Genomic DNA, 25038 nt, shown 5'->3' on the forward strand with positions numbered 1-25038 from the left:
GACACCTGGTCTGATAGCTATGCCTGCACTAGCTAGAAACCACAGGATAGAATTTTGACATGGAATTTATCCAGGAAAATTTGGTTTATCTACTCTGTGCCTACTGTCCACCTTCTGGGTTCTTGTGAGGAGTAAAATGAAATAATAAATGAGAAAGTACCTAGTAAACTTTAAAATGCAGCAAACTTATTATGGTCATTAGTATTATAGAATCGTGAGGCTGGAAATGACTGTAAAGATGATCTAGTCTAGTTCCCCAGATGTAGCAGGAATCCTTCTATACCACCTCTGACCAATTGTTAGCCAGCTTTTTTTTTTTTTTTTTTTTGTTAGCCAGCTTTAATTGTACACTTGCAGTGACAGGGATCTCATTTCCTGAAAGGTAGCCCCTTCTCTCTGGTCAACTCTGAGAAAAAGTTCTTCTTTAGTACCCACTGACCTCCAGGATTTGAGGACAGTCTTCACAGCCCAAGTCATTTTTAATTTTTTTTTACCCCCAGAGTACTTTTGCCTGATATTTCCATCAGAGAATAATTTTCAGATTCTTCATTCCCTGGGACTCTGCCCACACCAGCCGGCAGCGTATAATGGTGCCCAGAACAAACACAGCTAGCACTGCTGATGTGACCTAATCAGGGCAAAGTGCAGGACAGGCATCACCTCCTGTAATTTACACACTGTGACTCTTTTTTTTTCTTTTTTTCCAATGGTGAATTCTACCAAGAGTCTCTGTAGCTCTATTAATGAAGCCCGGAATGAGTGCTTTTCAGCAGTTGCATCGAATTTGCTCATTTTAAGTTTGTAAGTGGCAAATATTCCCAAATCTTTCTCACCTAAACGACATCAGCTTCCCAGGTTTACAATTAGTTTAAATGGACCCAGGTTAAGAAATATGATATTGTCAGCACCATAGAAGATAGGCTTTTAGGTACTATCCTTTATCCCATGCACTTCCCTCCCTGGTTCAGGAATCACTGTCATGGCTTCTGTGATGGTGGTTCTCTTTCCATCTTTATAGTTTACCAAGTATGTGTGCATGAGGTTTAGTTTTGCCTGTTTTGGAACTTTATATAAATGGAATCATGCTGTATGTATTATTTTATAATTTAATTCTTTTTCTCAAAGTTATGTTTGTGAGGTTCAACTCCATTGAATATGTAGCTGTAGTTTGTTCATTATTATTGCTGTAGCATATTCCATTGTATGAATATTTTAAAATTTATTTATCTATCCTGTTGATGAACACTTGGGTTATTTATTTATTGTATTATAAACTATGCCACCTTAGATATTCTTGTGTCTCCTATGGCACATGTACAATGTAATTGATAAGCAATCATTACATGTCTTTAAATCTTATCTCCCAATTTCTTTCAAAATATAAGAATCATATCTTTTACACTTAATAAAGGCTTTGAGCACACACTAATTTTCTTTAAAACATATGCCTAGGGGGTGGAATTCCTGGGTCTTAGAGTTTACCTAAAAATATGAAAATGTACATAACCCCTGCGGGCTCCTATGTGAATTCCAAATTGCTTTTTCAACCACCTCCTTTGCATGGGGAGCTCTATGTGTTTAGATCAGCAACCTGATCCTTTCTGAGTGACCTTGATCTTGAGGGCCTGGCTTCAAGTCCCAGATTATCAATGGCAATAAACATGCCTCTTGCTCACTAGGAGGAGCCCCTTTTGTGGAGGGCATCCGCATCTGCTATCTTTATGGTTCCTGCCTTGTGTTGGTCATCACCAGAGAGAGGGTGCACTGGGCTGTCCTATCCTGGACAAAGGTCTCCATGTTCAGCATGGATCTGCTTATCCAGGAAAGTCATTTAATGGGGGATTGGGGAAGCCACCCTGCTTGCTCTATAAAAGGCATACCGGCCATTCGAATATATTAACTGCTTAAAAAACTCAAGTTTGTATATAGGTCCTTCCCTAATGTTAGCAGGGTTTGGGGCAAAAGTACAAACAGATGCAACACGTCTACCTAAATTATTTAAAATTATAGATCACTCCAACTGTTAATCTTAATATATTCTATTCTATCTTGACAAATATGCATCTTTAATGACATGGAAGACCAGGTTCAAATTTAGAATTCCTGGACTCCTCAGGTTTATGCATTTGAATGAGGTGCTGGTGGGAGCGCTGGCCCTGGCCCACCTGCCATCTTTTTCCGTCTCTCTCTCCTGCACTAGGGATCTGTGTACACAGAAGCTCAAATGTCCAAGTGACGTGCCCCCTGCCCCAAACACAGCTGCCCCTTAGCCACTTCTAGGGATCCACAGACTCTGCCTTAGAGAAGATGGACCTGGGTAGAGCCCAGCCATTTGGGGAGGGAATTCTGGGGTCACAAGTTCCCAGAACTTGGTCCTGAAGGAGAGACACAGACACCATGTGGGCATGTCCCCTAGAACCTGTGGAAGGAATGTGGACAGAGCTGGGGTAGAGGTGCGCCTCTAATATATGGTGCCTATGCACAGGTGTAAGGGCGGTATTGTCTGCCTATCTCCCCTCTCCCCTCACGGGTGCAGGAACTGTGTCTGGCAGTATCCCCAGCACCTATCACGGTACCTGGAACTTAAAAGTCACATCCTATATAGGTGCTTAATGGAAAGGACGTCAGACATAGTTCCGCACACTTCACTTCATTTAAACTTTTAATAGCCATTATTGCAGACGAAGGCTGTGAGGTTCAAAGAGGTTAAGTGACTCGCCCAAGGTCACACAGCTACAACAGACAGTGGCTGGATTTGCCAGCCACTACTAGCCTACTCTCTCGCCCTTCTTTTCATTAGTATTCTTTCTTTGCCTCTGTGCTGGGGTGGAGGGCCCGGAGCGGCCCCTGCACAAGGCCGGGCCTTCCCCGCCGCCACTCTCCTTCTCTTCCCTCTCCCCCTCCTTCCCTATTCAGCCTCCCCCTCCTCCACCCCACCCTACCCGCCGCGCTCCCACAGCCCGCCCCGCTCCTCCTTCAGCCTGCACTCGCGCCGCGCTCCCCAACCCTTCGCGAAGCCCCGCCCCTTCCCTCAGGGGGACGTCACGTGCCGCCCCATCCCCCCGCGCCTGCGCGCTGCTTATTTCCCGCTGTCAGGATGAGGAGGCGGAGGTCGGCGCTCGGGTCCGTCTCTGCCCGCGGCTGTGGCGGCGCCGGCGGCTCCAGCCTTAGCGGTTCCTCCCTGGGCGGCGGCGGCGGCGGCTCGGTCGACGCCTCCTCCGCCAGCTGAGCCTGTGGGAGCCCGGGACGCCGCTTCCCCGCCCATCCCCGCTCCCGGAGGCCGGCCGCCCGGCCATGGCGCAGCCGGGCCCGGCTCCTCAGCCTGACGGTGAGTCGCCCACCATGGCAGGCGCGGCGGGCGCGGCCTGCCCGGCGCCGGCGTCGCGGGGAGACCTCCGGGCGGCGGGAAGGGCGCGCGCAGGCCCCGGGGGTGACCCTGCCGGGCGGAGGCGGGAGCGCGCAGGTTACGGCGCCGGCTGCGCGCGAGGGCGGTGCGGGGGCCTGGGCGGCCGTCGCTGGGGAGGGGGCGGGAGGTGCCGGCTTTAGCCCTGGCTAGGGTGGGGGTGGAGGGAGGGGCGTGAGGGGGCTGCTGGGGACCAGGCAGAAGCTGGGGAGCGTGGAGAGGGAGCTGCTGTGGGTAGCGGTGGGGCCGGCACGTGGGTTCTGCCCGTGGGGAGGATGGAAATCAGGAACATGTGCTATATTCGTTAAAGAAAAAAAAAAATTGCTTAGGTAGTGGTGATGTGCCCTCCCCACGCCCCGCCCCCCATCCATGCCACTGAACGCTTTGAGCTCAGTTTTGTGGCGTGAAACTGGTTGGGATCAGTTGCTGGATTTAGTAGCGTTCCTTGAGAGGCATTGTGGCTTAATGGTAAGTGCTGGGGCCTGGGCGTCTGCAGGACCTGGAGCCTTCACTAACAAGCACTATGCAGGTTTCTTAGCCTTTTTGAACTTGAGTATTCTCATGAAAAGAGGTTAATTCGAGCCTTTATATTTTACTTAGAAAGGAGGCAACATGTATTATGTAAACCGGTTAGTATTATTAAGGCGTTTTTTGGAAATAATGAGGAGAATGGTGAAGTCAAGGAAGCGTGTCTTTTATAGCACTTATATCCAAGGAAGGAAAAAGAGCCCCATCCTAATTAGTCCCAGGTGGTTGTCAGTCCTTCATGACCTTCTGGGAAATTGGCTTAAGCTCTGCTTCGGAGATTGACCACGTGGTTCCAGGTTTTACTACCTGGAGTTATGTTTGGAAAGACTGTGCCTGGTCCTTGGCAAGGTACTGCTGTATCTGGGCAAGAGAGTTCTTTCAGGTGTATTTCTGTAATCAGCGTGTGTGCTTAGAATCTTGTGTGAGTGGAATGTCGGGATTTGGTGCTGGGCCCATGGTAGGTGCTTAAAAACCTGCCTTTGCCTAGGATTGTCTCTTAAAATAATCTTTCATGAAGACCTTACTCTCTTTTGTTGCCTTTGAGGAACCTGAAACAATGTTATCAGATTTTAATGCTAGCTGCTTTCTTGGAAGTGTGTTCCAAAGCCTTTTTGCCTCTAGTTTTAGGTTTTGTTAGTTGCCTAAGGAGACATGTCTGGTACCCACATCTGGAGTTGTGTAAGAATCTGGTTGCTGTTTCTGTTTCAGTAGAACAGAAGGGAGGCATTTCTGGTGGACTGTTACAGGAAACAGGGATGTTTTCAGGCTACATTTTAATCCTCACCTTTTGCATTTGGTGTCAGGGAAGAAAACTACTTCCCGTTTCCACAAACACCTCTTTGTTTTTGCAGACAGAGGCAGAATAGAGAGAGCCCCAGTGGCTTCTGGTTCTGATCTGGAGTGGTAGGTATGCTTAGCTGGCAGCTGCCTTCTCTTGAGTTGCATGGAAACAAACGTCTAGGACGGCTCAGGTGACATGACAGTCTGGAATCAAAATTCCCTGCCTCTTTCTAGACGTGAAATGGTCTTCCTTGTAAATAGGCAGAAGTGACTAAGCACTTGAAAGAGGCTAGGAAAAATTAGCTTTAGGAAATCTTGTATTCTTAGTACAGGTTTATTCCCTGTTTTTCAAATCCTGTGACCGTGGGATGAGATTTAGTTTGCATAGATTGCAGTATTTATTTTCAGTTAATGTAGTAAATGAGCAGCCACAGCTACTGTTTACAGAAGGAGAGAGAATTCGGTGTATTTGAACGCTTTGTATCAGTGTCTTCTTAGAAGTTCATCTTGGGGATTTAATTTTTCTCTTTGGCTGAACTTAACATAGATCACTTCTTAACACTTCAGCTTTAAGCATGCTTGAATTTCCTAGCCCTGCTGATATTAAAAAAAAACAAAAACAGGGGCTTCCCTGGTGGCGCAGTGGTTGAGAGTCCGCCTGCCGATGCAGGGGACACGGGTCCGCCTGCCGATGCAGGGGACACGGGTTTGTGCCCCGGTCCGGGAAGATCCCACATGCCGCATAGCGGCTGGGCCCGTGAGCCATGGTCGCTGAGCCTGCGCCTCCGGAGCCTGTGCTCCGCAACGGGAGAGGCCACAACAGTGAGAGGCCCGAGTACCGCAAAAAAAACAAAAACAAAAACAAAAACACCAAACAATTGCAGAATTCTTTTGAGTTAAACTGGCAGTAAAAGATAACTTTACTTTTTGACTTTAATCTAGCTTTTATCCCATTTTATTTATTTATTTGGCTGCGCTGCGTGGCTTGTGTGCTCTTAGTTCCCTGACCAGGGATTGAACCCAGGCCCTCGGCAGTTAGAGCGCAGAGTCCTAACCACTGGACCTCCAGGGAATTCCCAGGTATCCCATTTTAGAGGCAGTTTTATTTTACGTTGACATTGTTTTCTTTTTCTTCTTTGACATAGGTTTATTTTTCATGGAGATATCGTAGATTAAGAAAAGAATTCATTTGTGTGTAAATCGACAGGGTAAAATGTAATAATTTTCTTTTAATTCTCTTTAATTTTTTCTTTTGTAAGTTTTTTGAAAACTATTTTTTTGATCATGCATCTTAGTTTACTCGTTTAGAACAAAGGTAACTTTAATAGTCAAAAAAATTTCAGCTTATTATTTCATTTTACCTTGATAATTCAAAGACTATATAGAATGTAAAATTTTTAAAATTTTAATATTTTTAAATCTAAGTTAAACTCTATCTTAGAAGCATTTGCTCTGATTTTACTTCATTTCTTTTTTATTTAAAAACACTGTATTCTAAAATCCTTCCATTAAAAAAGTATGGCTATTAAGAAGTGTGTCTCCTCCCATCTCCCAAAGGAAACCAGTATTAAGTTTTCTATCCTTCTTGATTTTTTCTATAGTTAACACAGACATGCTACCTTTTCCCCCTGAAATGGACGTGCTTTACATACATAGGTCTGTAACTTGTCTATTTTGCTTATAAGTGTTAGCTATAATTATCATATACTTGTAAATGGTTATGTGGCCATATAATATGCTATAGACACTGCATGCATTATTTCAGGAAACCTTCTTATCAGTGAGGTGGGTACTATTATAATATTGTTCCTGTTTTATTGATGAGGAAACTGAAGCACAGAGAAGTTGAAAGTGCCTAGAGTTACATAGCTAGAAGTGAGGGGAGCCAGGATTCAAATCCAGGTCACCTGATGCCAGAGCCCTCGATCTGTTTACTAGATCGTGGACTACTTTCCAGTTCAATGTTATAGATCGACCTCATTCTTGTTAAAGAATATTCTGTCATACACATGTACCACACATGATTTATTTGCCTATATCTTTATTGATGTTTTAATTTTTTCATTATAAGCAGTTCTGTAATAAATATTCTTGTACATATTTTTCAGGTACTTTTGCTTTTACTTCTGTAAGACTGTGAATTAAAGGGCATGAGCTCTGAGTGGATTAAATTTTAATAACCATTGCTAGCTTACTCTCAAAAAGTATCAATTTACATACCTGCCAATAGTATATGAGAGGATGGATTTCCTCTACACTTTTACAAACCCTGGATAATGTCAGTTGTTTTAAATTTGTATCTTCTGATAGACAAAAAAAAAAAAAAAGGTATTCTTCAGTTAACAAATGTTTGTGTGCCTAGTCTAGGCCAAGCCTTATGCTAGGCCCTAGGAAATAAAATGACGAAGAAACCCAAACCCAGTCCCTGTTCCTAGGTAGTGAATCAGAAGGCCGTTAATTAGATAATCCCACAGACAAGTACAAAACTGCTCAACAAATATGAGCGTGTAATACTGGCCAGGCACAATTCTAGATATTTGGAATACATCAGTGGGCAACACAGATAATAAATAACCCTGCCCTAGTGTGGGAGAAACAGATATTAAACAACAAACATAAGCAAAACATATGGATTGTTAGGTGATAAGTGCTATGGAAAAAAGAAAAAATAGAGCAGGGTAAAAGGAATGGGGATAGGCTGGTTTTAAATAGGGTGGTCAGAGTAGCCTTATTGCATAGATGACATTTGACCAGAGACTTGAAGGTGATAGAAGAGGTAATATGAGGATATCTGGAGGAAGAGTGTTCCAGACATAGGGATCAATTCTTGCAAATGCTTTAGGGAAGGAATGTGTGTGGCATGTTTGAGGGATGGCATGGAGGTCAGTGTGGCTAGAATGAAATTATTGGGGCAGTGGGTGGAAGGAGGTGGGAGAGGAAGGGAGAAGAGAGTAGTAGAATATGAGGTGAAAGGTAATGGGGTGGTGGCAGGTCTTCTGGGCTCTAGAAGCATTGCAAAGATTGGCTTTCACTATGGGGAATCATTAAAAATGTTTTGAGGAGAGGAGTGATGTGATCTGACATAACATTAAAAAAAAAAAAAAACCACTCTGGTTGGTAGATTGGCAGTAGAGTAAAGGAAGGCAAGGGAGGCATTAATCCAGGAAAGAGATGATGAGGCTGAGACCAGGGTGCATTGGTGGAGGTTATATTTCGAAGGCATGGCCAACAGGATTTGGATTAGGTATGGGATGCAAAAGAGAGAGGTAGTCAAGGATCATTAGGAAGTTTTTGGGCTGAGCAGCTGTGAGAGGTACACAATGCTGTAATTGAGGAATTTGACCCATTTAGTTAGTCCAGGAAAGGTTTCTGAGGAAGTGGTCCTAGAGCTGAGATCCAGTGGATGAGCAGGAGTCCCTTTTTGGAAGAAGCAGGATGAGTAAGATGACTGAAGAAAGGTCAGTGTGCCTGGGTAGAGATGATGAGAGGGTCAAATAGGTATAGGCTGGCCTGAGTGGGCTTTAGTGTTAGAGCTCCAAGGGAAGCCACTCAACGGTTTTAATCAAGTAGGTAAAATGATGGCTTTTTAATTTGTACTTTCCTGATAGTAATTATATATATTTATTTTTTCTTTTGTTGTGCAGAAAGCTTTAATTTTTATGTAGACCTGATCACTTTTAAAAAAAATATTTATTTTTATTTGGTTGTTCCAGGTCTTAGCTGTGGCATGTGGGCTCCTTAGTTGCAGCTCATGGGCTCCTTAGTTGTGGCATGCATATGGGATCTAGTTCCTCGGCCAGGGATTGAACCCGGGCCCCCTGCATTGGGAGCATGGAGTCTTAACCACTGTGCCACCAGGGAAGTCCTTTGACCATTTTAAAAAATTAATGGTTTCTGGGTTCTTAGGAAGACCTCTTTTTATTAAAAAAACAAAAAACAACCAAAAAAAACCCAGCAACAATGAAAACATCTCATTTTCACCACTTTCATAGTTTCATCTCATATATTTAGTACTTTAGACCATCTGGAATTTATTTTTAAATTTAACAGGTAAAGTTTAATATAAAGAATTATTAATTAAACAGGAGATTACCTAAGAGAAAAAAAAAAAAACCCTAAAGAATACAGGAATAGTAGATACAGGGAGCAGCTACTGCCTCAAGGCTAAGGCAGAGCACCTAGGGAAGGAACAAATCTTCAAGAGGCTGCTCCCAGAACTGAAATCCAGACTTTGTTGGAGAGGGTACAGCTGTGGCCCTCTGAAGGGCAGTGATCATTGAGGGACCACGTCTGTAGAACTTCCTGGAAAGCTGCTTTCTGGCTTGCTGGGGGAAGCTGCCTGCATCGGAATTTATTTTTGATGTGATATAGTGTTCTAACTTTATTTTTCTTCCAAGTGGATAAAGCCAATTTAAAAAAAAAAAAATTTATTTTATTTATTTATTTTTGGCCATGTTGGGTCTTCGTTGCTGCGCACGGGTTTTCTCTGGTTGAGGCGAGTGGGGGCTACTCTTCGTTGCGGTGCGCGGGCTCCTCATTGAGGTGGCTTCTCGTTGTGGAAAACGGGCTCTAGGCACTCCGGCTTCAGTAGTTGTGGCTCGCGGGCTCTAGAGCGCAGGCTCAGTAGTTGTGGTGTACGGGCTTAGTTCCTCCGCGGCATGTGGGATCTTCCCGGATCAGAGCTCGAACCCGTGTCCCCTGCATTGGCAGGTGGATTCTTAGCCACTGTGCCACCAGGGAAGCCCAAGCCAATTGTTTTAATACCATTTATTCAATAATCCATATATTTGGTTTGTTTATTATTACTTGATAAATCTCCCAACTACTAAACTTGATCAGAAACACAAAAGCCCTGAGCTTACCCCACAGTCTGACTAACACAGTCTCACTAACACAGACTAACTAACACAGTCTGTCCCAGCACACAGTAGCCTGGGATTGTGTAATAATCCTTTAATTTGTATGTCTTACCTGACTACCTGTGGATGGAACTGCCTTTGACTCTTAAGGGCTCTGATTTCTAAAATATCTTGAGTACATCATATACTAGGTTTTTATTCAGTGAAATTTCATGTGCTCTTTTTGTGTAATCAGTCATTACATTGAGTTTAGTCTTCATAGGAATATTTAGTAAACAATTCTGTTTATTTTTGTGTAGGACAGCTGTGCCAGGTAATGTGGAAGGGCTGTGGAAATGAACGAGATATAGTTCTGATTTCAGGAATTTTATGATCTAGTGGAGGGAATGGGCCTTAGGCACACTAATGTGAAATGAGCAGGTGCCTAGTGATAGTAGATAGTTCTCTGTTGGATCACAGGAGAAACTTACTACAAGTAGAACAGGGAGAGCTATGAAGGAAGGTGCCTTTGTTCAGTTTTCTCATTAGATACTTGAATCTCTTCCAAGTGGTAGACTAATTTCTGTTTGAATGCCTCTGGAGAGAGAAGGAACTCACGACATCCTAGTTTTGACTAGTTCTCATGTTTTGGTTATCCTTTAATTAACTGGAAATTTGCCTCACCATTACTTTTACTCACTGCAGATGTATTTAACCTATAGAGAGTAGTAGATATAGAGACATATCCCTGAAAAGAATCTTAAAGACTAGAGAGATTTTAGAGATCTCTAAAATTTTAGAGATCATTTTAGAGATGATCATTTAGAGATCATTTTAGAGATGAGGAAATTAAGGACTAAAGAAGCAGAAGTGACGTGCATTGTAGCAGAGCCAAAAGTAGAATTTAGTAGTGGAGTGGGGTTGTCACCTGTCTTCTGGTTACTGCTTCTGTTTATGTAGAATGAACTTTCTCTAGCTGCGTCATCATGACATTGCTAAAAAGGAATTATAGAATGGATGTAACTTGATTACAGTCAGAACGCATGAGACTTTTTCTTTTTTTAAAATATTTATTTACTTATTTGGCTGCGCTGGGTGTTCGTTGCGGCACGTGGGATCTTGGTTGCCGCATGTGGGATTTTTTAGTTGTGGCATGTGGGCTCTTAGTTGTGGCATGCGGGATCCAATTCCATGACCAGTGATCGAATCGTGGCCCCCTGCATTGGGAGCTTGGAGTCTTAACCACTGGACCACCAGGGAGGTCCTGAGACTTCCTTGATAATTATTTATTTTTCAATAATTGTAGATGCTGGAGGAACTGCCCCTGAGAAGGGAGAACCTGAAGTTATCAAGGAGAAAATACATATGGACTAGATCTCTGAGGAATTAAGAGCAGATAAGACGCATCAAGAGCTTGAGTGTCAGGAGGAGAGACAGGGATCTCATCCTCCAAAACAGAAGGGAAAAAGGAAAGGATGTGTGAGAAAGAAAGGTAGAGAAAACTCTTGAGGTAGAAGAGAAACTGACTAAATATAAGTGTAGTCTCCATTCTTTTATTCATTTATTCAACATATATGATTTGAGTATGAACTACGAACAGGGTAGACAAGGTGCCTGTCCTCATGGAAGTTGTTGTTTTGCAACCTTTATTACAGATGAGATTGTTTATACTTGGCTGGGTTCCTCATCTTAAGCACAGAACACAGAAAATAATTTGGCTATGTTCCCAGTTATCCTAAAGGTGATATAACCAGTACCATTTTAGATGCAAAAGAGAGAAGTTAATTCATTATGTACATTGAATACCTTGGGCATTAGGATTTAACTCTGTCATGGAACCTGGGTTGAGAAAGGCTGTTAGAATAAGTACAGGGTATGACTGGGTCCTTATTGTGGGAAGTCCAATGGGGTGGGGGTGGGGGAACCATGATGTGGGTTACTATTCCATTGGTTAAGTGTATGAAAAATCAATACAAACTTGATAGTTACCATTTAGTCCCAAATTGATGTCTACTTGATTGCTTTCTCTAAGCTCCTGCTATATTTATTATTTATAAATAAACTGCTGCTGCCCACCTGGCCTCCCTCCTCCGCCGCCATCTAGATCTTATATTCCCAGCTTTCTTAGCTACTATGGAATAGGGTCTACCTGACACTACTTCTGTCTTTCATTTTATTGTGAACCTAGTAAGCCTCAGTAGACAGTTACAGAAGGGCCATTAACAGGTTAGATCCATCTCTATTGCAAAAATTTGTTCTGCATTTACTCCTGACAGATGAAATCCAGTCTTCCTAGAGCATGGCCACTTTTTGTGGTAACTGTATTAGTAAATTGTTAACTTTGTTGGGCTGAAATCACTTCCCTACAACTTCTACACCATGGTTCTGGCCTCGTGAATGAGTCAAAATTAGTCTATTTTCTCTTCCACACAAAGGGTCTTCAGATATTTAAAGAGCTTGCTTCCATCTTGGCAGTTCCTCATGTGAGGGTTCTGTACCCTCTCCATTCTTTGCAGCTTGTTTTGCTTGGCTAGCCAGATGTTCTAATACCATGTAGTTTGCTAGTGCTCTTCCTAAAATGGTGTCCCTAATATTGGTGGAATATTCCAGACATGGAATCTATGTGACTCGTGCAACAAACAGCAAAGATGTTCTTTTTTGATCAAAACTCTCAACGCTTTTTGATGTATGCTAACGTTCCCTCAAATTTGTTTTATTTCTCTGTATCATATGGGTTCATAATAAAATGGAAGCTGTGATTTATTGAGGTGTTCTATGCCTTGCACTGTGTTGTGTATTTTTTTAAATTAGAGTAGTTTTATTTTCATAGCAAAATTGAACAGAAAGTACAGAGAGTTTCCTTATACCCCCTCCCTGTCAGACTCCCCGAACATCAACATTCCACACCAGTGTGGTACATTTTTAAACAATCGATGAACCTGCACATCATTATCGTCGAAAGTCCATCACTTACATTAGTGTTCACTCTTGGTGTTGTACATTCTGTGGGTTTGGACAAACATGCAATGCATCTATCCATTGACCATTGTAATATCATATAGAACAGTTTCACTGCCTTAGAAATGCCGTGTTCTACCTCCTCATCCCTCTTTTCCCCTGAATGCTTGGTAAACACTGATCTTTTTACTGTCTCCATGGTTTCTCCCTTTTCCAGAATGTTATATAGTTGGAATCATACAGCTATGTAGCCTTTTTCATATTGGCTTCTTTCACTTAGTAATATACATTTAAGGTTTCTTCATGTCTTTTTGTGGCTTGGTAGCCCATTTCTTTTTTTAGTACTGATTAATATTTCATTGTCTAGATGTACCAGTTATTCAGTTATTGAAGGACCTCATGATTGCTTCCAAGTTTTAGTAGTTATGAGTAAATTACTATAATGCAGATTTCTGTGTGGATCTAAGTTTTCCACTCATTTGGCTAAATATTAAGGAGTGTGATTGCTGGATTATATGGTAAGAGTATGTTGAAGTGGCTGTACCATTTTGCATTCCCACCAGCCACAAATGAGCATTCCTGTTGTTCCACTTTTTCCAGCATTCGGCAAGTGTCTGTGTTTTGGATTTTAGCCATTAGAGTAGATGTGTAGTGGTATCTCATTGTTTTAATTTGCAGTTCCCTAAAGACAGATGATGTTGAGGTTATTCACTATCTGTATATCTTCTTTTGTGAGGTGTCTGTTCAGAATTTTTGCTTAACTTTTAATGAGGTTGTTAATTTTCTTATTGTTCAGTTTTAAGAGTGCATTGTATATTTTGGATAACTGGACTTTATCAGATATGTCTTTTGCAAGTATTTTCTCCAAATCTGTGGCTTGTCTTTGCCCTTGACAGTGTTTTTCACAAACAGAAGTTTTAAATTTAATGAAATCCAACTTATAATTATTTCTTTCATAGATCATGCCTTTGGTGCAGTATCTAAAAAGTCATTGCCATAACTCAAGGTCATCTAGATTTTCTACTACGTTTCACTTTAGGAGTTTCATAGTTTTGCATTTTACATTTAGGTCTGTGACTCATTTTGAGTTATTTTTTTTGTAAAGGGTGTAAAGTCTGTAGCTAGATTTTTTTCTTTCATTTTTGCATGTGGATATCCAGTTGTTCCAGCACCATCATTTGTTGAAAAGACTGTCATTTCTCCATTGTATTGCCTGTCCTTCTTTGTCACAGATCAGCCTACTATATTCGTGGATCTATTCCTAGGCTCACCGTTCTGTTCCATTTATATATTTGTGTATTCTTTCATGGATGTGATTTTTAAATTTCTTAATTAAAAGATTTTTTGTGTCAAAAATAACAAATGTTTGTCAAAAATTTATAAGTGTATAATATGAAGGGAAAAGTCCATATAAGCTCATAAGCTCACCCCTCAGAGATAAACACTGATAAGGGTCTGGTAGATATTTTTCTGGTTTTTTAAAAAGAAATGTGTATTCTGATGATTTAAAAGTGGAATCCTGCTATATATGCTCTTCTCAACCTTCCTTTTTCTTTACTTTGTTTTTGATATAGATAATGTCATCATTTTTGAAATAGATCATTTTTGTGGCTGTGTAATACAGATACACTATAATTTTTTAAAGTAAGTCCCCATTGATGAATATTTGTGCCGTTATTATAAAACTTCAGCTAATATCCTTGTACCTGTCTTCACAGGCTCATGTGAGTGTTTTTGTGTTATAAGTTCCTTGAACCAAAATCACTGAGTCAAAGAATATGAACGTTTAAAAATTTAATGGCAGGACTTCTCTGGTGGTCCAGTGGCTAAGACTCCACTCTCCCAGTGTAGGGGGTCTGGCTTCGATACCTGCTCAGGGAACTAGATCCTGCATGCATGCCTCAACCAAGAGTCCAAATGCCATAACTAAAGATCTCGTGTGCTGCAACTAAGACCCGCCGCAGCCAAAATAAATAAGTAAACATTTAAAAATTTAATGGCAAATGTCAAATTCTTTTTCAGAAAGGTTGGACAATTTACAGGCTCACCATCAGGGTATAAGAGAACTTATAGCTCCTTGATTTAAGAAATTATTTGCATATGGGGAAGTTGACCTCTTTATCATGTGTGTAGCAAATGTAGCAAAAATTTCCCCCATTTTGTTTTTTAATTTCGAGATGTTTTGGCATATGGGTTTTATCAGTTTTTTCCTTAATGGCTTCTAGGTTTCCTTCTACCTCTTTGTCTATGTTACCTTCTAGTATTTACTTGTAAATGTTTGATCCCTTTGGAATTTATTTTGATGTAAAGGCTGAGATAGGAATCTAGCTTTTACTACTGTTTATTTTCAAATGGCTAGCCAGATATTATTGCACCATGTAGTGATTAATCCATTTTTCTCAATTGACTTTGAAATGCCACCATTTATTATATGCTAAATATCCAGGAATACCTGAGTCCGTTTCTGAATAATATTGTGTTTGATTGATTTATCTGTTCTGGTGTTATACCCATAGTTAAAATGACTTTTTTCCCTACTTTCTAATGTTTTAGTATTTTAAAGAGCCAGGAACCCTTCATTATTTATTTTCTAGAATTTTTCTGAACTATTCTTAGGTATTTACTCATTCAGATAAAATTTGGAATGATCACATTAAGTCTGCCCACCATGCTCCCCTCTACTGCACCCTTCCCCCTGCCAAAAAAAAGACCTTAAAAAAACCCTCATTGATTTAGTTATAAACTAAGGAGAAAGGTGTATCTTTAACAAGCATCTTTAGAGTGCCATAAAGCACTTTAAGTGCATTAATTATTTAATCCTCTGAATTCTTTAAGGTTGGTATTATCCCTATTTCACAATGAGGAAATGAAAGTTTAGTAAATTGCTCAGGATCCAGGTTCCCATGACTATTTAAATTCCACCCACTATCTCTCAGGTTAGTTTTATTTAAGTAAACTCTCAGATCATTAAAAAAGGGGCAAAGTTAAAACAAAAACCCAAGTTGTGTGTGTGTGTGTGTGCTTTTTAAACCATAAAGTACAAAGAAAGTATAAAGAAAACTGGACTTATAATTCTATCCTTTGGAATATTTTGTCATTTTAGTGTATTTCTGGCCATGTTTTATATCAACAAATAAAATTTTTAACCAGTTGATCATATTGCACATGTGGTTTTGTATTCTGCTATTTTTATTTTAATTATGATGTAAAATATTTCTGTGTTGTAAGCTTTTCAAAAAACGTTGGTTTTAAAAGTCTAATTTATCATATATTTGTTATACATTAAGTTATAAAAATAATTATTTTCCTATTACTGCCTATTTGATTATTTGTAAGATCTTGCTATTAGTAAATAATTCTACAGGAGACATCTTTGGACATTAGTCTTTGATGTCATCTTTGATTATTTCCCAGAGAGTTCTGGATCAAAAAATATGAGGTTTTGATATATTTATATATTGCTAAATTGCTTTCCAGATATCTCGTTCTAGTTTACATTTCTACCATTAGTGCTAATGTCTTTTAGTGTCACCTCACCCTTGTTAACATTAAGTATAGACTTAATTATTACCAGTAGCATAGGCAAAGTGGTATCTTATTGCTGTTTTAAGTTTCTAAATGCAACCTATAACAGCAATAAGATACCATTTTGGTGGGTGTGATTAGGCTTTAAAAAATGTATTGACCATTTGTTTTCTTTGTGCATTGCCTCTTCATGTCCTTTGCCATTTTCTTATTAATTTATAAATATCTTTATTTCATGGACATTGGCCTTTGTCTTTTCTTTGTTACAGATATTGTCCAAGTTTATTCTTTCTCTTATTGCTAATGCATGGTATAGAGAAGCCTAAGAATTCTTTTGAACAAACTTGATAATGCTTTGATACCTTCAAAGACCTGCTTTATCTCAGTATCAATTAGATATCCACTTATACTTTCTTCGTTTTTTTCTGAAATTGTTGGCCTTTTTTTTTTTTCAATATCATTTGAATTTTTAAGTTGTTTCTGTATGAGCTGTTTGTCAGGTTAGGACTTCCACATCTTTTATTAAGTCATTCGTTTTCTGTAAGCAGTTATTTTATAATTTTAGATAAAATTAATACTACCTATTGTAAACAATTTAGAAAATGCAGAAAAGCCTAAAAAAATTACCCAAAGATAATATCCATTCACTTATTGATATGTTATCTTTCCAGGGTTTTTATATGTATATTAATTATTTATTTTTTATTTTTTGGGTTGCATTGGGTCTTAGCTGCAGCATGCGGGATCTTCGTTGAGGTATGCGGGATCTTTCGTTGCAGCATGCAGGCTTCTCTAGTTGTGGCGTGTGGGTTTTCTCTTCTCTAGTTGTGCGTGGGCTCTCTAGCATGTGGGCTCTGTAGTTTGTGGCACGTGGGCTCTCTAGCGAAGGTGTGTGAGCTCAGTAGTTGTGGCACGTGAGCTTAGTTGCCCCACGGTGTGTGGGATCCTAGCTCCCCGACCAGGGATTGAACTCACGTCCCCTGCATTGGAAGGTGGATTCTTTACCACTGGGCCACCAGGGAAGTCACTATATGTATATTAAAATATATGAAAAAAACTCTTTTAAAAAAAGTTCAATGAAAATTCTAATATTTTTATAGGGTGTTGTTTCCACTTAAATTAAGTAATGTTATTGTTAATGACTGCATAGTAATCCATTGTATGGATTCCATAACATGATTAACTAGGTCTCTCTTGGTATATATTTAAATTTTTTTTCCCATTGCAGTTAACACTGTAGTAAACATCCTGCTACATATATCTCTAAATATTTATGCAAATACTTATCTTAATAACCTTTGAAACAACTAATAAGGATTTATGTACATTTAAATTTTGATACTTCTGATATATATACATTTTGATGTATTCTTTTGTATCAGGAATACCTCTCGTAGCAATTGGAAATCCAATCCCTAGTGGCTTAAACAAGTAAAGGGTTTTTTTGTGTGTAACAAGTTTAGAAGTAAAGCATTCCAAGGTTGGTTCAGTTGTTCAAGGATGTCCAAGTTCCTTCTATTTTTTTTCTTTCTTTTTAAAAAATATTTATTTATTTGGCTGCGCTGGGTCTTAGTTGCAGCATGTGGGATCTTTAGTTGTGGCACACAGGATCTTTAGTTGTGGCATGCGGATCTAGTTCCCTGACCAGGGCTCAAACCTGGGCGCCCTGCATTGGGAGCACAGTCTTAACTGCTGGATCACCAGGGAAGTCCTCCTTCTATTTTCTGTTTTCCTCCAGTGTGAGCCTGTTTGCTCACATCTTTATTATTTTTTACTTGCAGATTCACTTCTGATTTCATCTTGGGAGTATTTATTCCTTTAAATCTTTTAGTGTTTTTTTTTCTTTTTTCTTTTAGTATTTTCTTAGTTCTCTTTGTTGGGTTTTCTGTTTTAGGCACATGGATCATCCATATATTGGGCATTCTTTGTTTCTCATAGCTGTTTGCTTTTTCATTGCTTTACTTTTTTTCCTTTTCTTTGTAATTCATTGAGATTATTTCAGGTCTTTTTGATCTCTAACAGAATTGATTAATGGATTTCCTAATGTTGGGACAGATTTTGTATACCTGAGGTAAACTCAGCTTGTTTGTGATGGATTGTTCTGGTATGTATCTAGATTAGGTTTGCTAATGTTTTAACTTTTTTTTTTTGCAAAATTACATTCATAACTGAGATTGGCCTATAGTTTTACATTTTGGTACTACCTTGAGTTTTGGTGCCTTGATTATACTAGTCTAGTAAAATAAATTCGGAGACATTCCATCTTTTATTATGCTGAAGACAGTTTAAATAGCATAGGATATATTTATTCCTTGTAGATTTGATAGAATTTGTTACGGTCTCTTTCGAAAAGGTTTCATCTTGAAACTTGTATAGATACCTCATAATTTGGGGGGTCATTTTTCTGTTGTTAGACATTTGCTTGTTTCTGACGTTTTGGAATTCTGATGCTTTAAAGAAGTCAACATTCTTGTAATTAAATCTTTTTTTTTTTTGGCTGTGTTGGGTCTTCGTTGCTGCACGTGGGCTTTCTCTAGTTGCGGTGAGCAGGGGCTACTCTTTCACTGAGGTGCACAGGTTTCTCATTTGTGGTGCTTTCTCTTGTTGCGGAGCATGGGCTCTGGGGGTGTGAGTTTCAGTAGTTGCAGCATGTGGGCTTAGTTGCTCTGTGGCATGTGGGATCTTCCTGGACCAGGGATCGATCCCGTGTCCCCTGCATTGGCAGGCGGATTCTTAACCACAGCGCCACCAGGGAGTTCCTGCAATTAAATCTTCATGCATACTCATCATTATTACTTCTTTAGGATATATTTTTGGCAGTGAAATTGCTTTGTTGAAAAGTATACAGAATTTTAAGACTTTGGCTGTCGATTACTACATAGTTATCTGTCTTGAAACATACCCTGGATTTGTTTTAATCAGGTATGGTAAGGGGACAGAATTTTAGGATTAGAAGGGACTTTTTTTTTTTAATTGAAGTATAGTTGATTTACAGTGTTGTGTCAATTTCTGCTATACAGCAAAGTGATTCATATATATATATATTCTTTTTCATATTCTTTCCCATTATGGTTTTTTAAAAAATATTTATTTATTTATTTGGTTGCATTGGGTCTTAGTTGTGGTAGGCGGGCTCTTTAGTTGTGGCTCGCCAGCTCCTTAGTTGCCACACATGGGCTCCTTAGCTGTGGCATGCGAACTCTTAGTTGTGGCATGCGTATGGGATTTAGTTCCCTGACCAGGGATCAAACCCGGGCCCCTGCATTGGGAGCACAGAGTCTTAACCATTGTGCCACCAGGGAAGTCCCCCATTATGGTTTATCACAGGATATTGAATATAGTTCCTTGTACTCTACAGTGGGACCTTGTTGTTTATCAGTTCTATATATGATAGTTTGCATCTGCTAACCCCAAACTCCCAATCCATGCATCTCCCACCCTGCTTCCCCTTGGCAACCACAAGTCTGTCCTCTATGTCTGTGAGTCTGTTTCTGTTTCATAGGTAAGTTCATTTGTGTCATGTTTTAGATTCCATGTGTAAGTGATATCATATGGTATTTGTCTTTCTCTTTCTGACTTAACTTCACTTAGCATGATAATCTATAGTTGCATCCATGTTGCTGCAAATAGCATTATTTCATTTTTGTTAATGGCTGAGTAGTATTCCATTGTATATGTACCACATCTTGGTCCATTCATCTGTTGATGGACATTTAGGTTGTTTCCATGCCTTGGCTATTGTGAAAAGTGCTGCTATGAGCATAGGGGTGTATGTATTTTTTTGAATTTTAGTTTTGTCTGGATATATGCCCAGGAGTGGGATTGCTGGATCATATGAAAGCTTTGTTTTTATTTAATTAATTAATTTATCTATTTTATTTTTGGGTCTTTGTTGCTGCACGTGGGCTTTCTTTAGTGGCAGTGAGTGGGCTTCTCATTGCAGTGGCTTGTTGCGGAGCACAGGCTCTAGGCTCACAGGCTTCGGTAGTTGTGGCATGCGGGCTCAGTAGTTGTGGCTTGTGGGCTCTAGAGCGCAGTCTCAGTAGTTGTGGCACATGGGCTTAGTTGCTCCACGGCATGTGGGATCTTCCTGGACCAGGGCTTGAACCCATGACCCCTACATTGGCGGGCGGATTCTTAACCACTGCGCCACCAGGGAAGCCCCTGATGTTTTTAGTTTTTTGAGGAACCTCCATACTGTTTTCTGTAGTGGCCGCACCAACTTACATTCCCACCAACAGTAGGAGGGTTCCCTTTTCTCCACACCCTCTCCAGCATTTGTTATTTGTAGACTTTTTAATGATGGCTATTCTGACCAGTGTGAGATGGTACCTCATTGTAGGTTTGATTCGTGTTTCTCTAATAATTAGTGATGTTGAGCATATTTTCATGTGCCTTTTGGCCATCTGTATGTCTTCTTTGGAGAAATAACTATTTAGTTCTTTTGCCCATTTTTCGATTGGGTTGTTCGTTTTTTGTTGTTGAGTTGCATGAGCTGTTTGTATATTTTGGAAACTAAGCCCTTGTCAGTTGTATTGTTTGCAAATATTTACTCCCATTCCATAGGTTGTCTTTTCGTTTTGTTTATGGATTCCTTTTGGAAGGGACTTTTTACCTGTCTTCTAGTGTGTCACTTTGTATCTGAAGTTCTCAACCCTTCCTATCAGTTTATAACAGATTTCTTACCTTTGTCACTATTGACATTTTGCACTGTATTATTCTTTGTTGTGTATGACTGCCCTGTACATTGTAGGATGTTAAATAAGCAGCATCTTTGGCCCCTACCCACTAGATGCCAGTACCCTTACCCACGCACCCCCGCCCCCCGACCCCACCCCCGGTTGTGACAACCAAAAATGTCTCCAGACATTGCCAAATATCCTCTGGGAAGCAAAATCACCTCCAGTTGAGAACCACTGGTTTATAACAAAATGCTTTAGAATGCACTGTTACCATTCTGATAAAGTTATACAAATGACTTAAAAAAAACAAACCCTAACAGTATAATGCCTTTAGTGTGAAGGACAAGAACTTATAATTAAGTATATATATTTCAACATGTAAATTAACGTGTAACTAAATAAAAGAGCCACCCCTAGAAGGTGGTATTACACTTGTTTATAAGTCCTATATTAATCACTATTAAATACTTACAGTCACAGGGAAATCTTTCTAGGCCATGGCAGGTCAGTGTTTGAACCCAGCTCTGCCACTTCCTAGCGGTGCAACAATAGGCATTTTACTTAATTTCTCAGAATGTTTTCTCACCTATAACTGGGGATGGTATGCCTATTTTATGGTTTGTTTTGAAAATTTAATGAGCCAGTGTATAAAATAACTTGCCTAAGAGCTATATGTAAATTATATAATCCTTGCTACAACCCTAGAAGGTAGTACTATTCTAGTCCCCATTTTTACAGGTAGAGAGAAGGAACCAGTTTATAAGTGGCAGAGCGGGGATTCAAGCATTAATTCCAGAGCCTGTGCTTTCAACTATTATGCTGTACGGCTTCCCATATAATACCTGATGAATAGGGGATACTTAACTGTTAGCTCCTGTTATTTAATTCTTTTTTCTAGCTTTGAGAGACACCCCCTCACCCTCCTCCCCATGTCATTAACATCAGTGCTCTCTCCTGGAAATTTTTTTACCTACTGGTTTCTCATTTCCCCTTCAGGGACATATAATTAATCTTCTTCATCCACACTTAGGATAACTATTTATCAAAATTCTGATGCCTTTCTATGTATGACTTTGATATTTCTGAAAGGCTCATAAATAATGCATTCAACTTCCCTTATAAATAAAATAAAATGCTTGTCTTTTTATTACTTATTTATGAAGAACTTCTTTTCTGATAAATAACTTCTAATATCAGCTGTATGGTTATATTGTAGCCTTTTTATAACACAAGTGTAGGGAGATAAGAAATTACAAATACATTTTAGGTTTTCCATGTTACAATGAAGGACAGTATGTACATAGGGAATTTGATTTGTTTTACAGTATAATCAAACATGGTTCCAAGAGGTATCATATGTTGTGTTAGGCTTGACTTGTTCCTATGTAAACGATAAAAAAAAAAACTTCGAAAAAAAATCTTCAGAATATTCTGAGCAAATTTTCATTTTATATTAAAGGAATTTGGTAACCAGAAGTAATTAAATTTTTAATTAATAGTTCTCCACTGTGAATTGTATGTGTGAATATGTATAATGCCCCTTTATATGGAATGGTGGAGGGATGGTTTTACGGGTACATTATTTTTCAGCTGATTTAGACTTAAGCCCTCAAACACAGAAATGGTAAGACTTTAAAAAAAAAAAAAGCAAACTTAGTCTTTTATATGGAATTTTTTAAACACTTGAAAAGTAAAGAGTTTAGTATGTAGACCCACCACCCTCTCTCTGTGTATGATGATTACCAATGCATGGCGGGTCTTGTTTCACCTATAGCCCTCCCCACCTTCCCTCCTGGATTTTTCTTGTTGTTGTTTTTTTGTTTTTTAATTAATTAATTTATTTACTTTTGGCTGCATTGGGTCTTCGTTACTGCACGTGGGCTTTCTCTAGTTGGTTGAGCAGGGGCTACTCTTCATTGCGGTGCACGGGCTTCTCATTGCGGTGGCTTCTCTTGTTGTGGAGCACGGGCTCTAGGCGTGCGGGCTTCAGTAGTTGTGGCTTGCGGGCTCCAGTAGTTGTGGCTTACAGGCTTAGCTGCTCTGTGGCATGTGGAATCTTCCCAGACCAGGGATTGAACACGGGTCCCTTCCATTGCAGTGGTTAAGAATCTGCCTGCCAATGGAGGGGACCCGTGTTCAATCTCTGGTCCGGGAAGATCTGTGGCACGTGGGACACGGCTCCCCTCCATTGGCAGGCAGATTCTTAACCACTGTACCACCAGGGAGGTCCCCCCTCCTGGATTTTTTAATAGCAAAACTCAGACATTAGATGATTTCATTTGGAAACATTTTAGTATGTATGTAAACATAAAATGCAATACTACTATATCACCTAAAAACAGTAACTAATTCTTTAGTGTTTCTGAATATCTAGTCAGTGTTGAAATTTCCTCAGTTGTCTCAACTTAAAAAAAAAAAACTGTTCAAATCAGGATCCAAAATAAAAGCTATCCTTAAGATTGGTTGGTGTGTCCTGTCTGTTTTTTTCCCTTACAATTTGTCTGTTGAAGAAATCCACCCTGTAGATTGTTCACACCTGGAATTTCCTAATTGCATCCATGTTGTGTTGGTCTCCATATTCTTGTGCCTTCTGTGTTTCCTCTAAATTGGTAGTTTGATCTAAAGTAGTGATTAGGTCCAGGTTTTTGTTTGTTTGAAATATGGTTTTATGTGTTATATTTTTTTGTGGTTTGTTTTGCTTTTTAAAAGAATATTTCAAAGTGGTAGAGTGTACCTCTATCAGGAGGCTCATAATGTCTGGTTGTCTCTTTGAGATGTTAGGACTGTTGATCATTGCCTAGATTTCTCCATTCATTAGGATTTGTAAAATAGCAAGTTATTAGCTGGAATAGTTCTGTAAAGAAAAATTCTCCTTGTATATTTTGCTACCTTATGGTGTAGGAAATGGAGAATAAATGCTTACTACTTTTCTCTTTGGTTACCAGTTTTCAAAATAATGACTTGGTTGCCTAGAACCCTTCAAAGGTAACTAATCAGGGTTTTTTTTTCCTTCGTATATCATCAAGAACACATGGATTTAAATAATGTATATGTTTTGGGCTTCCCTGGTGGCGCAGTGGTTGAGAGTCCGCCTGCCGATGCAGGGGACACGGGTTCGTGCCCCGGTCCGGGAAGATCCCATATGCCACGGAGCGGCTGGGCCCGTGAGCCATGGCCGCTGAGCCCGTGCGTCCGGAGCCTGTGCTCCGCAACGGGAGAGGCCACAACAGTGAGAGGCCCGCGTACAGCAAAAAAAAAAAAAAAAAAGTATATGTTTTACTTCATTGTAGTTACTGATTATATTAGTTTACTATGGCTGCTCCAACAAATTACCATAACTGGGTGGCTTAAAACAACAGAAGTTTATTCTCTCACAGTTGAGGAGGCCAGACGTCCAGAATCAGTATCACTGGGCTGAAATCAAGTGTCAGCAGGTTTGTACTCCTTCCAGAGGTTCTAGGGGAGCATCTGTTCCTTGCCTCTTCCTGCTTCTGGTGGCTGCTGGCATTCCTTGGCTTCCTCACTCCAGTTTCTGCTTCTGTTATCACATTACATAGTCCTCTTTGTGTCTGCTGAGGAACTGCTGTTTCTTATAAGGGTAGATATGATTGCATTTATGGCCCACTGGATAGTCCAGGATAAACTACTCTTTTCAAGATCCTTAACTTAATTATATCTTTTACCGTATAAGGTAATATTTATACGTTTGGTGATTAGGAAATTAATACATCTGAGGGGAAGGGTTGGTTCAGCCTACCACACTGATGCTCAGATTATCTCATCTTTGGCCATTAAATCCTTTAAGTCGACTCCTTTGTTACAAAGGGAAGTCGTTTGATAAAACCCCAGTAGGTGCCAAGATGTTCCAGGTTTATCTTGTATACTTCCTGCCCCAGGCCGGGAATCAGAGTTTTTTCCAAGGAACCCTGGTTACTTTTTGTGGGAAACAGTATTTAGAGACCACATTCTAGGTGCTAGGGGCATAGCATGTATTTTTCTTAGCAATTTTTCTGAAATAAATTACACTTTTACCTTGTTTTCTTAAACAGAGTACACTGGATATCACTGAATCTTTTATCAATGACTTAGTATGAACATTAGTTTTGGGACCAAGCTATATACTGGTGACTTCCCCAGTGCTGCTGAATTTTTTAAAATTAGGTTTGTTTGCTTTTACTTTAAATGTAACCAAATTCCAGTTCAGTTTTAGTCATTGTTTTATTTTTTATTTTTTCTCTGTGACCCAGTCATCCAGTCTGTGGGATTTGTTTCTCACCTATGGGGCTTTTCAACGAACTGCACTAATCTCTAAACTCTGCTTTCT

At 39.8% G+C, this 25038-nt stretch overlaps 1 protein-coding gene across 3 annotated transcripts in view; it reads left to right on the forward strand.

Moving 5' to 3' along the window:
• Positions 1-3073: 3073 nt before the first annotated feature.
• Positions 3074-25038, forward strand: part of RABEP1 (rabaptin, RAB GTPase binding effector protein 1) — a 102854-nt gene continuing 80889 nt past the window's right edge. For 2 of the 3 annotated variants that reach the window (XM_032615242.1, XM_032615245.1), the window contains exon 1: positions 3074-3328. In XM_032615242.1, the coding sequence (XP_032471133.1) occupies positions 3295-3328 (34 nt within the window). In that variant the 5' untranslated portion in view covers positions 3074-3294. The remainder of the gene's footprint in view (positions 3329-25038) is intronic. The other variant, XM_032615243.1, reaches the window with a different exon arrangement.

The sequence above is a fragment of the Phocoena sinus genome, chromosome 20 (genome assembly GCF_008692025.1).
Source record: "Phocoena sinus isolate mPhoSin1 chromosome 20, mPhoSin1.pri, whole genome shotgun sequence".
In the NCBI taxonomy this organism is placed as follows: Eukaryota; Metazoa; Chordata; class Mammalia; order Artiodactyla; family Phocoenidae; genus Phocoena; species Phocoena sinus.